The sequence below is a fragment of the Ahaetulla prasina genome, chromosome 2, assembly GCF_028640845.1.
Source record: "Ahaetulla prasina isolate Xishuangbanna chromosome 2, ASM2864084v1, whole genome shotgun sequence".
NCBI lineage: Eukaryota > Metazoa > Chordata > Lepidosauria > Squamata > Colubridae > Ahaetulla > Ahaetulla prasina.
Window position 1 is genome coordinate 222703399 of NC_080540.1, and position 22956 is coordinate 222726354.

The 22956-nt window shown below is 39.2% G+C and overlaps 1 protein-coding gene across 1 annotated transcript in view; it reads left to right on the forward strand.

Annotated features, from left to right (window-relative positions):
- The window catches only part of MPDZ (multiple PDZ domain crumbs cell polarity complex component), a 112766-nt gene that overhangs the window by 4539 nt on the left and 85271 nt on the right, over positions 1-22956 (forward strand). The window contains exons 2-8 of the mRNA XM_058168056.1: positions 6980-7046; positions 8109-8275; positions 16031-16252; positions 16801-16940; positions 19662-19875; positions 21033-21161; positions 22712-22918. Of these exons, the coding sequence (XP_058024039.1) occupies positions 7031-7046; positions 8109-8275; positions 16031-16252; positions 16801-16940; positions 19662-19875; positions 21033-21161; positions 22712-22918 (1095 nt within the window). The 5' untranslated portion in view covers positions 6980-7030. The remainder of the gene's footprint in view (positions 1-6979; positions 7047-8108; positions 8276-16030; positions 16253-16800; positions 16941-19661; positions 19876-21032; positions 21162-22711; positions 22919-22956) is intronic.

Sequence of the window (22956 nt, forward strand, 5' to 3'; positions counted from 1 at the left end):
TGAAGGCTTAAATCATCTTTTGACTGTACAAATGATTGGATAAATCTCCAAAGATGAGACATTCTTGGGCTGATATTCCATAATTCATTGTTCCTAAGAAGAGCAGAGAATGGTATAACATCCTGGATCTGAAGTGAGTGACATCAAATAGTTTGGATGAAAGCTCTGAAATCCATCATAAAGTGATAAAAGTCCCCCCCCCCCGCCCCCAAATGATCCAGCCTCAAGATTACACAAGAATTCAAACACCAGGAGCACATTGTAGAATACTAGCAGTTCACCATCTGTTCATGGTTCTTCCATTTGACTTGTGTTCAGTTCCCAGTGGATTCATAAAGATGATGGTGATTACAGTAGCCCACTTAGATCCAGGGGAATATACTTAACTAGGTGACTTGCTCATTTTATTCTGTTGATCAAATAGGGAGAGACGTCTGAAATCATCTGGGCTTCCCAAGGATACTGCCACTTAATCTATAGAAATAGGAGCATCATTCAACCAGTGCCTAACTGAAAGCATCTAAACCAGTGGTAGTCAGCCTGGTCCCTACTGCCCACTAGTGGTAGTTCCAGCTTTCCTGGTGGGCGGTAGGGTTTTTGTCCAATACTTAGTTTAATTTAGTTTATTAAATTTCTATACTGCCCTTCTCCCGAAGGACTCAGGGCGGTTTACAGCCAGTATAAAACAATATACATAAATAGATTAAAAAACACTATAAAAATCTAATTCAAATTTGGCTAAACATTAAAACTATTAAAAATCAATAGTAAAACCCCAATTAAAAACCATAACCCATTAGGCCAGCCCCGTGCGATGGAATAAAAGGGTCTTGAGCTCACGTCGGAAGGTCCGGAAGTCGGGGAGTGATCGTAATCCCGGAGGAAGCTCGTTCCAGAGGGTAGGTGCCCCCACAGAGAAGGCTCTCCCCCTGGGGGTCTCCAGCCGGCATCGTTTGGCTGACGGCACCCTGAGGAGACCCTCCCTGTGGGAGTGCACAGGTCGATGGGAGGCTATCGGTGGCAGCAGGCGGTCCCGTAAATAGCCCGGTCCTAAGCCATGGAGCGCTTTAAAGATGGTTACCAACACCTTGAATTGCATCCGGAAGACCACCGGCAACCAGTGCAGCTTGCGCAGGAGAGGTGTTATATGGGAGCCACGGGTGGCTCCCTCTATCACCCGTGCAGCCGCATTCTGGACCAGTTGGAGCCTCTGGGTGCCCTTCAAGAGGAGCCCCATGTAGAGAGCGTTACAGTAGTCCAGGCGGGAAATGACGAGGGCATGAGTGACATGAAAGTACTGAAGCACTTTCCTTTTTTTTTTTATTTAATTGACTTTAAAAAATTTTTTTATAGCATTCTTTAAAAACATTTTCATTAGGTTTTCATAAAATTCTTCATGACAATTTAAATTTCTGAACATATACTATTTGTATCGCTTGCACATAAGTTTAGTTCACGTTACATAAGTGAAACTAAATGGCGCTATAGTGCGACCGCAAACAAAAGAGCCTCATCCCAGAATAGCTCGTGCATCTCCCCCCACACCACCCAGCTGTAACAGACAAGCAGAGCTGGTAGCCCCCCCTCCCAACCCAATCCATGATGCGTGAGAGGCATGTGCAGACAACGATACACGGCGCATTACTGTGGAACCGGTGGGCGGTTAGAAAATTTTACTCCTAACAGAGATACAAGGGACACGCGGTGGATCAGGGGTTAGGACGTTGAGCTTGTCGATCAAAAGGTCGGCAGCTCAGCGGTTCGAATCCTAGTGCTGCCGTGTGATGGGGTGAGCTCCTGTTACTTGTCCCAGCTTCTGCCAACCTAGCAGTTAGAGTCGGGAACGACTAGCACATACATGCGAGGGGAACCTTTACCTTTACCTTTAACAGAGATACATAAGTGGGCGGTAGGTATTTAAAGGTTGACTACCCCTGATCTAAATGTTGTTATATGCACTGAAAGGAGACTATCCAGCAGCTGTTTGTTTCTGCTTTTCAAATCAGATGCTCCAGCCTCAAGATTACACAAGAATTCAAACACCAGGAGCACATTGTAGAATACTAGCAGTTCACCATCTGTTCATGGTTCTTCCATTTGACTTGTGTTCAGTTCCCAGTGGATTCATAAAGATGATGGTGATTACAGTAGCCCACTTAGATCCAGGGGAATATACTTAACTAGGTGACTTGCTCATTTTATTCTGTTGATCAAATAGGGAGAGACGTCTGAAATCATCTGGGCTTCCCAAGGATACTGCCACTTAATCTATAGAAATAGGAGCATCATTCAACCAGTGCCTAACTTAAAGCATCTAAACCAGTGGTAGTCAGCCTGGTCCCTACTGCCCACTAGTGGTAGTTCCAGCTTTCCTGGTGGGCGGTAGGGTTTTTGTCCAATACTTAGTTTAATTTAGTTTATTAAATTTCTACACCGCCCTTCTCCCGAAGGACTCAGGGCGGTTTACAGCCAGTATAAAACAATATACATAAATAGATTAAAAAACACTATAAAAATCTAATTCAAATTTGGCTAAACATTAAAACTATTAAAAATCAATAGCAAAACCCCAATTAAAAACCATAACCCATTAGGCCAGCCCCGTGCGATGGAATAAAAGGGTCTTGAGCTCACGTCAGAAGGTCCGGAAGTCGGGGAGTGATCGTAATCCCGGAGGAAGCTCGTTCCAGAGGGTAGGTGCCCCCACAGAGAAGGCTCTCCCCCTGGGGGTCTCCAGCCGGCATCGTTTGGCTGACGGCACCCTGAGGAGACCCTCCCTGTGGGAGTGCACAGGTCGATGGGAGGCTATCGGTGGCAGCAGGCGGTCCCGTAAATAGCCCAGTCCTAAGCCATGGAGCACTTTAAAGGTAGTTACCAACACCTTGAATTGCATCCGGAAGACCATCGGCAACCAGTGCAGCTTGCGCAGGAGAGGTGTTATATGGGAGCCACGGGTGGCTCCCTCTATCACCCGCGCAGCCGCATTCTGGACCAGTTGGAGCCTCCGGGTGCCTTTCAAGAGGAGCCCCATGTAGAGAGTGTTACAGTAGTCCAGGCGGGAAATGACGAGGGCATGAGTGACATGAAAGTACTGAAACACTTTCCTTTTTTTTTTTAATTTAATTGACTTTTTAAAAAAAAATTATAGCATTCTTTAAAAACATTTTCATTAGGTTTTCATAAAATTCTTCATGACAATTTAAATTTCTGAAGATATACTATTTGTATCGCTTGCACATAAGTTTAGTTCACGTTACATAAGTGAAACTAAATGGCGCTATAGTGCGACCGCAAACAAAAGAGCCTCATCCCAGAATAGCTCGCGCATCTCCCCCCACACCACCCAGCTGTAACAGACAAGCAGAGCTGGTAGCCCCCCCTCCCAACCCAATCCATGATGCGTGAGAGGCATGCGCAGACAACGATACACGGCGCATTACTGTGGAACCGGTGGGCGGTTAGAAAATTTTACTCCTAACAGATACAAGGGACACGCGGTGGATCAGGGGTTAGGACGTTGAGCTTGTCGATAAAAAGGTCGGCAGCTCAGCGGTTCGAATCCTAGTGCTGCCGTGTGATGGGGTGAGCTCCTGTTACTTGTCCCAGCTTCTGCCAACCTAGCAGTTAGAGTCGGGAACGACTAGCACATACATGCGAGGGGAACCTTTACCTTTACCTTTAACAGAGATACATAAGTGGGCGGTAGGTATAAAAAGGTTGACTACCCCTGATCTAAATGTTGTTATATGCACTGAAAGGAGACTATCCAGCAGCTGTTTGTTTCTACTTTTCAAATCAGATGCTCCATCCTTATGACTCTTATCAGTCTCCAGTATCTGATGATAATATAGACTCAATGAAATTCCACTCCCCTCCTTTCTATCCAATCCTTTTTCCCTTCCAGAACAAAGACTCAAATATCCTGAAGAAGCTTGCAAATTCATTGAAGAGCTCCCTCAGATAGTGCATCTAGAAAGCCTTATTCAAGGCTGGTGGTGTGGACATGCTCAAAGTCCATTTTTAAAACAGCATAGGCTTGGGTCTAGGACAGTGGGCCCCAACCTTTTGGGCACCAGGGATTGGTTCCATGGGTTTTCTACACGTGGTTTTGCGTGTTACCTGCATCCTGTGGATGGGTTGTTTGTGCAGCCTGGTTTCTGGCATGCTGCAGACTGGTGCTGGTTCACAAACTAGGGTTGGGGACTCCTGATCTAGGAGATAGGTCTTCTCTGTTGCTGTGCCTGACTTTTGGAATGAGTCCACTAACCTTTTGTTAAGTTGAGAAGACCTGGTTTGTTTCCTGTGCATGGGAGCAAGATAACGAAAGAGACCATTTTGTTTTAAGAAATGGTATTTGCCTTGGCTGTGTATTAATCATATTTTGTTATATTGATTCTATACTGCATTTATTGTCTGACTTAATTGTTTTTTTAATTTAGAGTTTTTTTTGCCCAGAGTTGCAAGTTGTGAGTGGAACAGCTGTATTAATTCTTAAAACAAATAAATAATTAAAAAGCAATGTGTTATCACTTGTATGTATATATGTTTTCTCTAGATTGCAGATGCAAAACAATTATTTTTTAAAAACTTCATATTTTTATTCATTTATTTTTATTCAATATATTTTCATTGAATTACAAACACAGTATTTTTAGCTGAAGGAGAATGACCATGTTTAAATCAAATAATAATATGTAATTGTGCTCAATTGTGAACATACCTACTTATGTTCACATAAGCCATGAAAACACAAATTTAATAGATCCAGAATTGAATCAGCCAGAAGCTGAAGTCTCAAAACTTTTTATGAAAACAGTACAGTGCAAATGTAATTATCTGATGGTGAAAGAGATACATTGATGGAGCCAGATGTATTTCCTGAGGCAGCAAGTTGGATAAAAAAGAGCACAAATAATTAAGACTTGTGTGCTGGCCTTACATATCTTGGCTCTGTAAATTATGGATGGTGGCCTCAGTAGCTAAGTAGAGAAACACCTGTTTTAATGTGACAGTTCCCATGGTAGTCATGGCTGAGGTCATAATAAGACTTCAGCTGAGGACTTGCAGTTTGCTTAGATTAGTGATAGCGAACCTTTTCGGTACCGAGTGCCCAAACCGGAATGTGCATGCACACTGCAGCCCTGGAAACCCAAAGACCAGCTTGCCAGTACCATTGCGCATGCTGGGCACCTGGTCTTCGGGTTTCCCGGGGCTCCAGCACATGCGAAGATCAGCTGGCCTGCATGCATGCGTGCGCCGGAAACCAAAAGAGCAGCTGGTGACGGCATGCATGCACGCAGAGGGCTCTGCATGCCACCTTTGGCATGCATGCCATAGGTTCGCCATCACAGGCTTAGATACTAATCAATAACCAATCATAAACTAGTGCTGTTTATTTGGGGCATGTAACATCATTACTCTGCAAGGTACATTGGCTTCCAGTGTGGTTCTGGGTATAATCTAAGGTGCTGGTTGTTACTTTTAAAACTCTTAATGGCTTGGGACTGAGTGACTCACTGATTGTCTCTCCCAAATTGTCCTACCCCATCTTATCCAACCTGGCAGGAGGGGCATGTTTTGGGTACCATTGGCTAAAAAAATGCCAACTGTGAGGGCTAAGAAACAGAGCCTTTTCTGCCTTGGCACCTGCCCTTTGAAACACCATCCCTCCTGAGATTAAATTGGTCCCATTTTTGCTGACCTTCCATCTGGCCTTGTAAAGTTGGTTTTGTCCCTGACTCCTGGCTGTGTAGTTAATTGGTTGAATGATGCTTGGCTGCTCTAAGTTTTTATGTTCTGCATTGTAAGCTGCCTAGAGTCACATATGTGAGATAGGCAACTATATAAAATACATACTTACATGCATACACATGTACATATATACATTATCTCACCTTCTTTTTTTAGTAGGAACAGATTACTTGTTTTCCCAGCATTTTCTAGCTGTTGTAAAGTTAGCACTCTGAGTGCAAGAAGCTTCCCTACATACCTCATGAGGAGAAGCTGCTCTTTTGTGATATCCAATGAACATCTTAGCCTGGATATCGGTGTTAGCTTTAGCAAGCCTTGAAAGTCACTAACAGCTCTGAGGTAAAGCTTATTATGAAACTGGCTATCTTTGGCATTGCATGTTGGTTAATCTGACGCTATGAGCTTATAGTTTCTGAGGTATTTATCTAAAAAGGATTCATGAAATGGGACTGTTGATGAATGCATGAAACTTTTCATTGGAAATTATATCTGCAGAGAAGTCTTATAGCTGGTAGACGAGATTAGTGGTGCATGTTACCTTTTTGATGAAATGATGAATGTGTAGTAAAATAGTTAAAATAGTATGTGGTAGATAACAGACCTTGAAAATCCAGGGGATTAGTCAGCTGAAGGCTGACAGCTGTTCTGGGCTAAGAGCCTCTTGGTACAAAAACATGTTTTATCTTGATGGATAACATTTTAACATTTAGTTTGCTTCTCATAGGTGTATCTTAGTTTCAGATATTAATGAGATATATGTTTTCTTTGGATCACTAATATTTTTATGAAAAATAGCAACCACTAATATTTAAAAAAAAACCATGCACAGGGACTGAGATTCAGGAAAAGTAACTACATAGCTTTCTACTTCTATTTTCTTAACATCTTTCTTTCTCTACATCTCTTTTCCTCATAGAGGAATTCAGAAACTGCATTTACATTAATACCAGATACTATTTCATATAAGATGGTTAAACGGGAGCCATTGTTAAAGCTTTTCTGACCCAAAAAAGTACACACGTTGGGAATAAAGTTTTATGTAACTCACTGTATTGTGATGACATTTTTACTTATTACGATGTATTTCTACCAGAATTAAAATTGACTTGTAATTGTAATGGATTCCTTTCAGTCTTGGATATTTTTTTAGGGTGACCAATAAAATTGAGATCACTTTTATAATATTTATTTAAAATTGTTCATTTCTTTTCTCCCAATTCTTTTTTAGGAAGACCTTATATTAATTAACATCTGGTGAAGTGGGAATTAAGCAAAAGCCATGTTGGAAACAATTGGTAAGATATAATAATAAAGTTCATTTAGAAATACTAACTATATTTAACGTACTTAGAATTAAGTATATATTAAATAGACTCAGTTTTATTCTTATGTTGAAGAATCATGTTAATTTAACTATTGATCTTCCTAACATAAGAAAAGATAAATGGAGTATTCCTCAATAAATAAATCATTGGGGTGGGGTCCAAAGGAGAAAAAGCAGAGCGTATGCACAGGGTCCACAGCAAATCACTGTGACACAAAATGATGTATTTGTGTCCTGAATGTAAATCATGGTATTAGTGTGATGCCATTGTCATCAATGATTCATCATTTGTCTCCCTCTTAAGTCCTCACTTGTGTGTCATGATAGCATATCAGAAATTATTTATTTAACTATGTGAACAATTCTATATGGGTTTGGGCACTGATCCAAGCATGCATGGACACCCACAGCAGCTTGGGTGTGGGTTGCACTTGCAGTAATTTAATTAATTGCATAAATTAAAAGGATAAAAGCCGCATTGCAATATAAACTATATCCCTTTTGCATTGGAATACAAAATACAAAATCGTTGTGAAAAGAAAAAAAGCAGGACTTGTTTTGTGATGCTCCAGTACTGCTTTCATTATTCTCCAGATGTTGCTGCTATATGCATATTCAAGCGGGAGCAGATCTCCTCCCTCTTGCCCAGTATTGGCTCTAATGTTCTCCTGATGCAAAATATCAACCCAAATCCTCCTAGATGGATGTTGGAATGCAAAAGAATCAAATTGAGTTGGGTTACAAATAGAACAAGCATAAAACCCTGTCTTTAAGAATTAAGGCTGCCTTCTTTTCAAATTTTGTTTGGTTTTTATTATAATTTAAAACAGTCGTGTAAAAAGTCATTTAATGTGTTGTCTGGGCTTTGTGCAATGATCACAATTTATGGAATTTATGTCTGAAACGTTTTTTCAACATCTCTGAGCATCTTGGGAGTTTGGGTGATGATATTTATATTTAAAATGATTTCTACCACATAATGTAATAAACGTGGTGAAGATAGTATGTCACAGTGAATGTTTTTCCTCCCCAGATATCCACAGAGCCCTCCAGGCAGTAGAACGCCTGCAAGCAAAATTACGAGAACGTGGTGATTCAGCAAATGAGGAGAAATTAAGTTTACTAAAATCAGTACTGCAGAGTCCTTTATTCAATCAAATCCTAAACCTACAAGCTTCTCTTCCACAGTCACGAGATCAGGTAGGACAGGAGGGACAAGAGAGAATGCCGATAAATCTTCCTCAGAGGTTTTCATATGATAACTCTGTGAATAATTAACAAATGTTATGTTGAATATTTAAACAAAATGTTACATTTGGAACTGAAATTCATTGAGCTTCAGTAAATTCAGCATGGTTAGCATTTTAAAAAAAAGAGAACAGATGGGTATTTTACAATATAAATGTTGCTAATGTTAATATGCTTTCATAATGTACAGTGATTAAAAATAATGCTTCTACTAAAATGAGGATAACCTTATTAATTAATCAGGCTGTCTTGCTAAACACATGTTTTTTAAAAGGATAAAAATAATATTCTTAAAATACGTCGTAAGAAGTAAGCATGGTTGGAAGTAATACTGCTGATTAAACTTGCATAGGTGTGTATTCTTAACCTCAATTCAGACAACATTTGGCTTGATAGAATGTATGAATTAGCAAAAACATAGCTTGTGATTGGTTAACAATCAAATATCAGAAAAGATAATCTGAAGTTCGGTATTTGTAGATTTTACCATTGTTCCATTTTTGAAGTTCCCTGTGTGAATTTCGGAATGTATGCTGAGTAGAGCATACATTAAATAACCAATTAAATCTACATCATAGTTTTCTGACCCTATGCATGGATTATGTTCTAAGACATGATTATTCCACTCATGGATGGCATTTGTCTGAATCAGCCAGAATATAACCTGTTTCCCCTAAAATAAGACATCTCCTGATAATAAGCCCAATTGGGCTTTTGAGTGCCATTTCCTCTGGTTTCCTTCACGTGCCCCAAAATAATAAGACCTCCCCGAAAATTAGGCCAAGCAATTATTTCGGGATTCAAAAAAATATAAGACAGGATCTTATTTTCAGGGAAACACGGGTAGTCTTGCTAGACCAAAATGGTGATGGCAAATAATAACACTGATTGCTTTGTTCTGCCTTTAGTTTCCTCTGTAGTGATCTGGCAAATGTTTGTTCCTTTGCATATAAAGAGATAAGATAACCACATCATTGCAAAGACTGGCTGTGCTTGCATGGTATGATATATATGGTTAATTTAAACATGGCTTTCTCAGTTGCCCAAATTTTATGGGATTGCATGACATATAGAAAGAACCAGATGGGCTGGATTCACATGGCACACCAATGTATAGAAACAAATTGCAGAGAGCTATGGTCTTGTATCTTTAATTGTTCCCTGGGGTCCTTGGTGCTCTCTGAGCTTGGTTGTTTTCTTGCAGACATTTCGTTATCTAACTAGGTAACAACACCAATACTAAAAGGGAGTGGGGTTTGATCTCTCTTTATATACTTGTTCTGTTTCCTTCTCTTCTTAGTATGGCAATAGGAAACTTCTGCTTTTTATTTTTGAGTGCAAATTAGAATTACCGTATATATTCGAGTATAAGCCGAGTTTTTCAGCACGTTTTTTGTGCTGAAAACGTCCTCTTATACTCGAGTATCTGACTTATCTCAGTTTTTCTTCTTCTTTTTCACATTATACCGGATGGCACAAACTTGGCGGGCTTTTGCATTAGCGGGAAGCCCTGCGGTGCAGTGAGAGGCGGGCGGGAGCCGCCAGCCTTCTCGGCTGAGGGAGGGAGGGTTTCCCCGACCGGTAGCTGCCTCATTTCCCACCCTCGGCTTATACTCGAGTCCCCAGTTTACCCCAGTTTTTTGGGGTAAAATTGGGGACCTCGGCTTATACTCGGATCGGCTTATATTCGAGTATATATGGTAATATGGTTCATATAATTCATGTTTTATGAGTTTGGTTTGTACATCAATAAGCCAACTTTTAAAATCGTGGTTTGTTGAAGAAGGGACATGCTTTGCATATTAATCAAACCCAAAAATAGTCTTACTCAATCAGGCCAAGACTGTTCTTTAATCCATTATTTTGTTTCTCATAGTGGTCAGAGTAGGTGATTGAGATAGGACCCTTCCTTACCTGTGTTTCCCTGCAGGTGGCATTAGCGTTCATGCTGCCCTTGATTTGGAGGTAAAACTGAGTCTTCAAGACTAGAGATATGTTCTCTATAAAGGCATCTAATCTCCTTTTAATTCTACTCAAGTTTGTGGCCATGACAACTTGTTATAATGAATTCCACATGTTAATTATATAGTGGTTTTTGAATGAGTTAACACTTCATGCAAAGCCAAAACCAAACCTCTTACGCTTTCCGTGATTTGTGTAAACTAGGACCAAACGTGACATGTTGAAGATAGTGGTACTTATTGTCAGCCACAAACCCAGATCATGTGGCAAACTTTAATTAAAAGGAGAAGTAATCCAAATTTCTTCACTTGGCCACATGCCGCAAAGACAGGGAAGTGGCTTAAGAAGAAAAATTTGCTGCAGGTTGTGTGTATTGCAGTTAACAATGATTTATAAACATCTGTAAATATATTCAATATCTTTCAATGGAATTGTTCCAAAAATGTTATGCAACAAATTAAAAGAGGAAAAGTGCTGAACTTTTTCTTTAAATTGGCGCTTGAAGCATTCTTTGTGGGCATATGAGCATTCCTGAGAGCAGGAATCTGACCCGAGCAATGATTACCAAAGCAGGTTTTATAACAAAGGAGATTTATTTATAGGAAATACAATATATGGATAGGCAGTCTAGCACCTAACTAACTGAATCCTCCAGAGAGGAATCAAAGGAGCTTTTGGTCTCTGTGTGTCCTCTAGGGAAACAAAGGCAAAAACGTGTGAGCTCAGATTAGCTAGTTCAAAAAAACAGAGAGGGGAGAGTGATAGAAAAAGAGGGCACACATTAAATAATTAACTCTTCATACTCTACTGGTTCCTATCATAGATCATAAAGTACCAAAGGTCAGTACCCATTGGATTTAGTCCGCCCAACATTTTAAAACATAATGGTTCAGCTACAGTTTAAATTTTTTTATTTGACTTTATGTCAGTTATGAGGATGTTAAAATTAGCACTGAAATTGTGAAAGAGAACACATTAGGAGAAAAAGAAAGCTAATCTGAATTCCTGTTCTTCACATAATTGTGTCGCTGCAACACCCACCTAGAATGTGCTGAAAAGTGAATGGAATGCAGTTATTAGAAATGTGAATTGCTGCATGCCTTTGTATAATTGAATGCTTTACAAAGCCTTCAATGTCTGTCATATATGGGAAGAAAGTGTAAATGTAATCTATGTTTTCTCTTCTTTCCCTCTTCATCCAACTAAAGCTCAAAGTTTAAAAAATAAATGCCACCAACTTTGATTTTTTTTTAGTCTAAACTGCTTACAAAATAAAAATGCAACTGAGGTAGATTAAAAAAAAAAAAGAATTACAAACTAAATACTGAAGCGTCATCTGATTGCAGTGGAAGTTTAAATATAATGCCAAAATGTATGTTTTTATCGTATAAAGTGGCATCAGAGGCATTCTCTTATTTGTTCCCTTCCAAATTGTGCCAATATTGCAGAAGTTATGTATAGTAAAAAGAAAGGCGATTGTAAGAAATTAGCAGAAGGCGGTTTATAGAATAAAGCAATGTTCCTTTTATAAAGAACATACCTGTCCACTGGCCAGCTTTCAAGCCACCTGGAGTTTGATTGTTGGAAGCCAGCTGGAAGTTGCAAGGAGGTTCTCAGTGACTCACAATCTTTGCTTAACGACAGCCATGTGAAGTGTCAAGATTGCTGTTGTTATGCAATGTAGTCCCATGACATCTTGCTTTGCTTTACAAACTGCCTAGCTTAATGTAGGGGTGTCAAACTCGTGGCCCACTGGCTGGATGCATCACGTGCTGGCCCTGCCTCCACCCAGTTTAGCCAAGGGGAAAAAAGTCCCGATATGTCACGTGACGCCGCCATGACGCCACAAGTTTGACACCCCTGGCTTAGTGGTTGCAAATCTGGCCCCGATTACCAAGGTTAACCAAGGGCTATCTGTGGTTGTTTTTCATACAACTGTAAAAGCTTGTGAGTACTTTAGGATAGGAAACTGGGAACCACCCTTGAAGGGCTAATTCTTCGCTTAAGTTCCCTTGAAAGGGCCTCTGGTGGCTCAACAGATTAATGCAGTCTGTTATTAACAGCAGCTTGCTTGCAATTACTGCAGGTTCAAGTCCCACCAGGCCCAAGGTTGACTCAGCCTTCCATCCTTTATAAGGTAGGTAAAATGAGGACCCAGATTGTTGGGGGCAATAAGTTGACTTTGTATATAATATACAAATGGATGAAGACTATTGCCTGACATAGTGTAAGCCGCCCTGAGTCTTCGGAGAAGGGCGGGATATAAATGCAAAAAAAAAAAAAAGGGCAATTGAGGAAGTAAGATTCATAGAACATAAAGGATCCAGTCATAGTTTATGTTGACCCACTGAAATCATCAGGACAGTCATTGATTGTATTGCATCTGGAACCACCTAGAATATGTTAGAGAAAATATAACAAATCAGTAAGCATATTTTAGACAAAAATATTTTTTTCAGTGACATGAAGCTCTTACACTATCTCCTATATTAAATTATTGGCAAATTGACATGGTATTCGTGATATAGATTTTTGCTGTCATTCATTCATTCCATTGCTTTTGCCACTTCATAGACCAACACGTAGTATTTCCCCAGTACAGTATTTGTCAGTAATGTTTTCTATGAGAACCAGTTTGATTAAAGATGATGGTATTGATGTTGGTATTGATGATATATGTAAGTTTAGTTAAAGACATCAGGCTGTGAACTGGAAGACTATGAGTTCTAGTCCTCCCCTAGGCACAAAATCAGCTGTATGACTTTGGGCCAATCACTTTTCTCTCAGCTCCAGAAAAAGAGCAATGGGAAACACATGAGAAAAATGTTGCCAAGAAAAGTGCAGGGACTTTCCCAGGCAATTATCAGGAGTCAAGATTGACTTAAAGTCACAGGACAAAACACTGTCCACACTTGAGATCTTGTAAATCAAACTTGTGCCAACATTGATAATAACTATCTTAATTTCGGTTGATCCTTTTTTTTTTAACTTGCTTGGATTTTTCAAAGCATCACATTCTTCTTTGGTGTTGGGTGCCCAAAATATCATATTTTTTGCAGTATAAGACACACCGGATCATAAGACGCACATTAGCTTTAGAGGAGGAAAACAAGAAAAAAAAATCTGCCTCTGTCTCCCAACATTCATCCGATATTCATCTGGCTAGTGTCCTTGCAGCAAATAGCCTGGTCAGCTTCAGCACGTTGTCGCAGCCCCAGCATGTGGCTTGTCAGGGCTCTGCTCCATTGCTCCCACCACCAGTCAACTGAGCTGAGCTGCTGCTGCTGGCGGGGAATGCTGGAGCCTTCGCTGCTGAGCAGCTGATTGACAGTTGGATCAGCCTCCCGGAATACTGCCAATCAGCTGTTCTAGCCACCTATCACCATTGCCGCTGATCACAGCCGTTTGCCTTCGCTGCCAATCACTGCCTACCGCCAAACAATGGTGATTGCTGGCATTGGCGAACAGCGCCACCAATTGGCAGCAGTGGTGGCAATCCATGCCACCAAGAACAGCTGATCGACAGTCTTCCAGGAGGCTGATCCAACCATCAATCAGCTGCTTGGGAGTGAAGGCTCCTGTGTTCCTCTGCGGCAGCGAACGGCGGCAGCGGTGACAGGAGGCGCCGGCGGTGTTAGCTGCTGCACCAACTCCTCTCCCCCTGCCTCAATATTAGCTCTATAAGACACACAGACATTTCCACCCACTTTTTTGGGGGGCAAAAGTACGTCTAATAGTGCGAAAAATACGGTATCTGATGTTACATTTATTTATTGATGTTTGCAGTGAATAGGTGGGGTGTTACTTTGTTTAGTATTAAATGATTTGTTCTTCTTGTGATCCTGAAGATCCTCCTTATAAGATCTCAAGTACTTCTCCATCACAACGAAAAAACATTTTAATTCTGAATTTCTGATGATTTGACTTTTCATTGGTAGATTGTTTTTTAAGATAACCCATAAATCAATCAGTCACTTTTTGTTTCAATTATTGTAGGCCATCTTCTCTAGCTGCAGAATTGCGTAGGAGCTATCAGCCACTTTGTCTGATATTATCTTTCATGCTAAATCAATCCTTTTTGTACATGCAAATCATTTTCTTTAATAAGTTTAAAAATGATGATCATTAGAATGGAGTGCCACTCTATTAGTAGAGACAAAGTAGGAGTCAATAATACATCAAAAGTCTGCCATAGTGTGTAGTAAAGCCTTTTAAAAACCTAATTAAATCTTAACCGTTTTGAATGGAACGAATATGAATTAAAATTCTTTTCTTTTGTAACCAGTCTCAAGTTATAACAGGAAGCCTTCCCTTTCCCTTTTCAATTTTTGAGAGACAACAATGTTTCTTTCTTAATTAGTTTCTTTCTTTACATTAGAAGGCATTCTGTTTCCTAAGAAAGGAGAGAATAATCTGTTAGATGAACTTCAAGGACAATGAATTACAAAAACAGGAAGTCTGACTTGCTTCTTAATGAAATAGTCTGCCATCTAGCTTCATAGTCTATATCAGGGGTCTGCAAACTTGGCTCTTTTAAGACTTGTGGACTTCAACTCCCAGAGTTCCTCAGCTAGCTTTGGTCTGGGAGTTGGTCCACAAGTCTTAAAAGAGCCAAGTTTGCAGATCCCTGGTCTATATGATGAGAAATGTAGCCAGAAGAACTTCCAGACTGTATGATCTATCAACACAGATATTTTATATAGCTTTTGATATTTTTCCTGATAGGATAGTCTCCAAATCACGGGTATCACTCAGTTAAACATTTTAAATCTTATTCATCTCAGCACATAATTTGTCTTGCTGAAAGAAGTGGGACAAATGCAGTTAAAAGACGGAAGCTACCAACAGTGTGTTTTTAGAAATGAAAAAGAATGGATTAGATCAGGGGTCTCCAACCTTGGTCCCTTTAAGACATGAGGACTTCAACTCCCAGAGTCCCTCAGCCAGCAAAGAGTTGAAGTCCACAAGTCTTAAAGGGACCAAGGTTGGAGACCCCTGGATTAGATTACAGGTAGTCCTCAAGTTAAAGCCATTCGTTTAGTCACCCTTCAAAGTCACATTGGCAAAAGTATGAATAATAAATAATAAAAAAAGTGACTTATGACTGTTTTCACGTGACCATTGCAGCATCTCCGTGGTCACGTGATCAAAATTCAGACTCATGACAACTGGCATGTATTTATGATGGTTACAGTGTCCCAGGGCCATATGACAAACTTTTTTTAATTTCTGTTAAGCAAAGTCAATGGGGAAGTCAGATTCAATTAACAACCCTCTTAATAATTTAACAACTGTCGTGATTCACTTAATAACAGTGTTAAAAAAAAGATCTTAAAATGGGGCAGACCTCACTTAACAACTGTTTTACTTAGCAACATCAATTTTGGGTTCGGTTGTGGTCATAAGCGGAGGACTACTTGTATACGGTATTATTATTTCGTGCTTTTGTGAGGACATAATTGGTCCTTGTAGCTGTATGTAGTCGAACTATCCCTGACATTGAAGGAACTATGTAATTCCTTCTTGTACACAGGTGATCTTCCTGTAAAATAACTGAATCCAAAGGATTGTTTACTCTTAATGTTTACGGTAATATTTGCTTTTATGATTTTGATGCCGTGTGTCATTTTAGGACATATTTTCCATTGGTTATTGTTTTTTTGTTGGTTTTGTTCTTTTGTACTGTTAACTGTATTTTTTGTGCTCTTAAATTAAATTTTAAAAAACGTTATATACAACTTTCAGGTGAACCTTGCACCTTCCATCTCCTCATCTGGTGAGCACCTGCAACTTTCCCATCATGGTAGTGTTGTGGGCTCCTCACTACACAATGACTCCTACTTGATGGCTCAAGAGAACAGTAACCCTTCAAATGGGCTAGGAATTGTTCTCCAGTCGATCAGTCCTCAGATTAATGGGAAGCCTGCAAGCGATGAATTTGAACTACTGATCAGAAATATGGCACAGGTAAATTTTATTTAAATTAAATCTCAGTTAGATGATTGGAAACATCAAATTGATTTTTCCAAAGTCCTTTTCTTTATCTTCACTTCCTCTCTTGGGTTAAAAATAATTTTCTCTATTATTAAATAGGAAACTCGATTTCTCTTCATATGTGATTACAGTCGGGGATGGTGTTTCCATATGTCACCTTATAGGGGAGATAGGTGGCATAACATTTAATAAATAAGTAAAATTAAATAAAATCTGCAGAGGCAGCAGGATTGAATAAGTTGACATTACCTTCTTCTGCCACCCTCCATTTTTAGAAGATACCCATTTATAATCGAGAATTTCCTATAGTCTGTAGGATTTCCAGACAATCAATGATTCTGGTTTTCTTAACCATAGCACCTTGCCAAAGACACATTTTTATGTCTGTACTGGATGTACATTGCTTGATTGTTTTCTTTTTTTATTAATATACAAATATGAAAATTAAGTGAACTTTTTGGAATCAGAATGCTTTTGAGTTTGTTTCAAAGTGGTTTGTTTCCTGTTGTTTTTGCTACTAGGGTCGACTTGTTGAGACAATAGAACTTTTAAAACCTCCAAGCGGTGGGCTTGGTTTTAGTGTAGTTGGCCTGAAGAGTGAATATAGAGGTGAACTCGGTATATTTGTGCAGGAGATTCAAGATGGAAGTGTGGCACAAAGGTGAGTTTGCCTGTAAGCTATACATTGAAAGAGATGTATAAATGCCAGCTTTCAAATGGATTATAAACATAATATTTAAAATTTAAATAATTATTTTTATGGAATGAATGAATTAGTAAATGTGTTTGGTTTGAGCTCAAAGGACGACGTCTCCCTAGAACAGAAGTCTCCAACCATGGCAACTTTAAGCCTGGCGGACTTCAACTCCAGAATTCCCCAGCCAGCTTTGCTTTGCTGAGCTTTGCTGGCTGGGGAATTCTGGGAGTTGAAGTCCGCCAGGCTTAAAGTTGTCAACGTTGGAGAGCCTGCCCTAGAATGTTTCACAAAACATTTTGAATTGCTTACATTTTAACAGAGCAAATCTTCAACCTGTTTAATTGTCATTCAAACAAAACTCAATACACTTTGAGGGTTTCAGCTGCAGGAAACAATTCTTCTCTTTTTTAATCCAAGATACAGAAGAATAGATAGGACTTTGCTGAATGCTAGCAGTGAGCCAACTTTGGGAAGAACTGGTGGCGGGTTGGGGGGGGAAAGACTTTATTTATCTACTTTCTATTTATTTGAAGCATTTGCCTTATCCTTGTACTTAGTGTTTCCCTTAAATCCAAGCACATTTTTATCGATGAAAGAAATTGGATGGGAGGTTATTAATATGGTGTGCTTTCTGTCTCTCTCTTTAAATGCACAGTATGCAATACTGAACATCAAATACTCAGCATGCCAACCAACTAAGATATTATTGTTGGGTTTTTTGTATGTATTTATAATCAAAAATTCCATTAAAAGCCAACAATAAAGCAACCAACCAATCAAATGAAAACACATCAACACAAATGAAAATCTTCAGGGAAAAAGCTCGCAAAGGTTAGCTATGCACGTACATAGCAATAACACTTAGACTTATATACCTCTTCACAGTGCTTTTACAGCCCTCTCTAAGTGGTTTACAGAGTCAGTGTATTGCCCCCAACAATCTGGGTCCTCATTTTATCCACCTCAGAAGGATGGAAAGCTGAGTCAACTTTGAGCCAGTCAGAACTGAACTCCTGGCAGTGAGCCGTGAGTTAGTCTTTATGTGCTCTTTCATCCTGGTAAATTTGGAATTTCCAGAGTGCTTTTGAAGATGAATACCTACTGCATTTAAACATATCCTGAATCTCAAAATCAGCAGGACCCAGGAACATGCACGAAGGGCACATAACCTCTAAGAGCTGCGGTGGCGCAGTGGTTAGAATGCAGTACTACAGGCTACTTCTGCTGACTGCCGGTTGCCTACAATTTGGCAGTTCAGATCTCACCAGGCTCAAGGTTGACACAGCCTTCCATCCTTCCGAGGTGGGTAAAATGAACACCCAGGTTGTTGGGGGCAATATGCTAACTCTGTAAACCGCTTAGAGAGGGCTGTAAAAGCACTGTAAGCGGTATAAGTCTAAGTAGTATTGCTATTGCTATCGTCCCCTGCTCAGCAGGCCAAGTTTGGATGTGCATCATGGGATTAAGGGAGGTGCTGTGCTTGTTTGTTTCCTTTCCCTCATTATGTTGTAAAGCAATTGGCTGTTGAAGTTCTCTAGGGTGGCCAACTCTCTTAGGAGATACAAGTAAGTTAATCCAGTCTGGATGCTATGCCTGTTTTGTGCAATATTCTGCTGAAAAAAAATGGACAGATTTGCAAACATTTCACTTTCATTGCAGTATGCAAATGCAATAAACAACAGATAACATAAATAAAAATTTGGGCTGAAAAGAAGGCTTATTTCAATTTGTTTATGCTCGATATGTTTTATACAGATAAAATTTGACTTAAGTATTGCCAATCAGCCTTTCTCTGATCCAGTTCGGTTTTACTTAGAAGTCTGTTTAAATTTTGTTTCCATTAGGCTAAACATTTAATCATGCAAAAATGCATTTATTTTCACTGACAACTTTCTGTAATATCAACATTTTTATAGACTCATTTTTCTGATACAGTATACAGATAAAATATATTTTTTGCTAAGAACTAAGAAAAATATTGAGAAATGCTATCTGAATACCATAATATTCTCGGAGAGTCTAAATTAAGTCGGTATGTTAAAAAAAACCTATATGACTATCAATCAACTTCTTTTACTAATCGTAACATATTAGTACAGATTAGATCAATAACTGCTTTAGCTCAGATCACTTTGATGTAAGTTTGAGAAAGTGTGAGTCCATTTTGTAAGGGGGCCTTTGTAATTAGGATCCTTTTTTGGATGGTTTTTTAAAAAACAGTTTCTTCTTCCCCATTTGTGAAAATGTTTCGTAAGTAAACTATGGATTGATGAATATTCAATACTTTTCATGGTGAATGCAGTAAAACACTTGGTGTTTTTACCCAGCAGGCTCACAGTCAAGAATAAAGTTCCCAGGCAATAGCAACCAATATATAATATGCTTAGTTTCGGATTGGTGTGCAAGAAGGAGGAGGTAATTCTGGAGTGAAGCTAGGAGGCAAGGTTTGTGGATTAGCTTCAAAGGAAGCTCATCAAGAAGGGGCCCAAAAAGATGCCTGCAGCAGAACTGCAAGGAAATTTTTTTCAAAAATAATATATAAAATAAAAATAAATCTGCATTGAAAGAAATAGATAATTGGATTAAAAAACAAACAAAACCACAGTATTTTGGAGAAACTGTCAAATACGATAGCAATACTGGTGATGATGCTTATTTTTTCCCCTTTTTGTTTGTCTACAACAGGGATGGCAGATTGCAGGAAGCAGATCAAATTCTTGCTATTAATGGGCAAGCCCTTGATCAGACCATAACACATCAACAGGCTATTGGCATCCTACAGAAAGCCAAAGATAGTGTCCAGTTAGTTGTGGCAAGGGGCCCTTTGCCTCAGCTCATCAGTCCCGTAATTTCTCGATCTCCGTCAGCTGCTAGTACAGTTTCAGCCCATTCAAACCCGGTGAGTGGACACTGAAAGCAAGTCTGTCTTCTTTCTTCTGGCTTAGGTTGATATAGTCAATGCAACTCTTTGTACTCTGGAAGATTAAAAAAAAGGTCTTTGCAACATGTTGCTGAATTTTAGCCATTGTGTAAAGTTGCAATTCCATAGAAAGCTTCTTAGACTCACAATTCTGTTTTTTCAGTGTATAGTGCAGGAAGTAGTTCAAACAGTTTTAATGTACATTATAACTCATGGACCAGCTACCAAAAATAAATAAATAAATGAATCCAATTTGGTGGTGGTGGGAGCCTATTATACATAAGACTTTCCGTATTCCATAAAATGTGTCTTCATCAGTTCTTAGCAGATTATAAGACTGTGGACTTAATTATCACAAAACTTATTTTAAAAGCAAATCGGGTGAGAGGTCTATCAAGGACTGTTAGTCTTGAGTAATCATTGACTCCTAGAGTGGAGCCATAGCTTGCCTCCAAAACCCATTTGCAGGGGAACAATCATGAGGAAATGGTATGGTTTTATCTCTTGCCTGTAAGCATCTGAGAAGTATCTGGTTGGCCATTGTTGGATTAAGAGAGTCCTTGGCTTACACTCAGGAAGGCTGTTTTTATGTACTTATATCCTAAATGATATAAGCAGTGTCTGTTCTTCGATTGGGTCCTTTGATGAGAGCCTGATAATAAGGAAGGGCCTTCATGATGTAGATTAAGGAGGGAGTGAGAGAGAGAGGAAGAAAAAAAAGTACCTCAGTCTGAGGCCTTTGAGAGACTTAAGCCAAATCCTTCCTGTGTATCAGATGTACCATTTTACGCATAGTATGGAGTCACCACACTTCATTTCCTATGTAAACAGCTGAATTGAGTAGAAATGAATTGTTCTCAGTCAGTACACCTGAATGAATACCTTGGGAAAGCAAGCATAAGGTTTTATTTTTCATGCCCAAAATAATTTATTCACTAAGATGTTAAAACACTGTAACTTGCCAGTAAAACCACTCAAAATATAGAACACTGAAGGGTTCTTTTGATGATTCATGAACATTATTTGGAATAGCTATAGAAAAGAGATTGACTATATGGGGAAAATGCAAACCCGATGGAATATCTTTAGAGGTTGTTTTTTTAAAAATGAAACTAATGTAAGATTTTGTCTTAAAGGTACATTGGCAGCATGTGGAGACTATTGAGTTGGTGAATGATGGATCGGGTCTGGGATTTGGGATAGTAGGAGGAAAATCAACTGGAGTGATAGTTAAAACCATCCTTCCAGGCGGAGTAGCTGATCGGGTACACAATATATTCTTCTGTACTAGAGTTACAGCATGATAATTTCTTATTACCATTTAATAAATACCTTTATTTACTTGAAATAGAAAGAATGGAATGCTAATGTTCAGTGAGGGAAAGCATCTTGAATTAAAGGGTTATCTTTTCCCAGCAAATGATCCTCATAGCCATGGCTTGAAACCCCAGCCAAATTTAAAATGCTAAGCTTTGCTTCTGAACTGCTATCGGTCATGAGTATAATTTTTCTATGGAAATGGGAAGCTGGTTTTGTCTGAGAATGAGGACCACAGAAAAGCAGATAGTGGAGTTCCTTTATGGAGAACTTTTTTTATCCCTGTATTTGAGATATTTTTGAACTGGGTCTTTACTCTTGGTGAGGCAGATGTGATAGCAGAGTTTAAGCCACACACATTTGTCCTTCACACATGGAAAACAGTCCCCTTTTCTTCCAATCTCCCCATTCCCACCTTGTTTTCCTTCTTTCTCCTCTGTGATTCTGTTAAAAGGAGAGGTGTATATGAGGGTAATTTAGGTGCGGATAAGCAGATAAGAGATAAATCGTTTTCTAAATAGGGATGTTTACAAGCAAGAGGTAGATTTGGTAATCCTAGGCCAGGGGTAGTCAACCTTTTTATACCTACCACCCACGTTTGTTTCTCTGTTAGTAGTAAAATTTTCTAACCGCCCACCGGTTCCACAGTAATGCGCCGTGTATTGTCGTCTGCGCATGCCTCTCATGCATCGTGGATTGGGTTTGGGGTGTGTGTGTGCCAGCTACCTGCTATGCTTGTCTGTTACAGCTGGGTGGTGTGGGGGGAAATGCACGAGCTATTCTGGGATGAGGCTCTTTTGTTTGCGGTCGCACCATAGCGCCATTTAGTTTCACTTGGGTAACGTGAACTAAACTTATGCGCAGGCGATACAAATAGTATATTTTCAGAAATTTATATTGTCACGGGGAATTTTATGAAAACCTAGTGAAAATGGTTTTAAATAATGCTATGAACATTTTTTTAAAAGTCAATTAAATTTAAAAAAAAGGAAAGTGTTTCAGTATCGGACAAAACCCCTACCACCCACCATGAAAGCTGAAATGCCCATTAGTGGGTGGTAGGGACCAGGTTGACTACCACTGTCCTAGGCTGATAAGGTAGAATTGAGAGATTTTGAACAGGATGTTTTCCATGTTTTTCTTCATTTTGGGAGGAAAACAGTGCTAAATTTAGGTGTGTCCTTTTGGGCAGATAAGCTAATAAATAGGAATAAAACCAATAAATGATACATAAATTTTGAATGTAAGCAATGCTAAACATATTACTTAGAACCATAAAACATTGACATTTATTAATTTAAAATATATTCATTTTTAATCAGGTGTTGCATAGTTATACACAAACAGCATATGATAAAAATATTTAAAGTAACATTGTCTACTACAGCAGTATTAAAAGCAAAAAAATAAATAAATCCAAAACTGAAATAGGTTCTTACATTTTTCTAAGACACTTCTGTGTATAGCTTTTTAAACAATTGAATGTTTGTTCATCTAGCATGGTAGACTGTGCAGTGGAGACCATATTTTGAAAATTGGTGATACAGACCTGACTGGGATCAGCGGTGAGCAGGTGGCACAAGTCCTGAGGCAATGTGGAAACCGCGTCAAGTTGGTGATAGCTAGAGGTCTAATTGAGGAGGCTGCTCCATCAACAGCAGCTTCTTTGGGTACCCCAGTGCAAACATGTATGATGGAAAACAAGGTAATAACGACATGTAACTTACGTTAAAGAAACAGGAC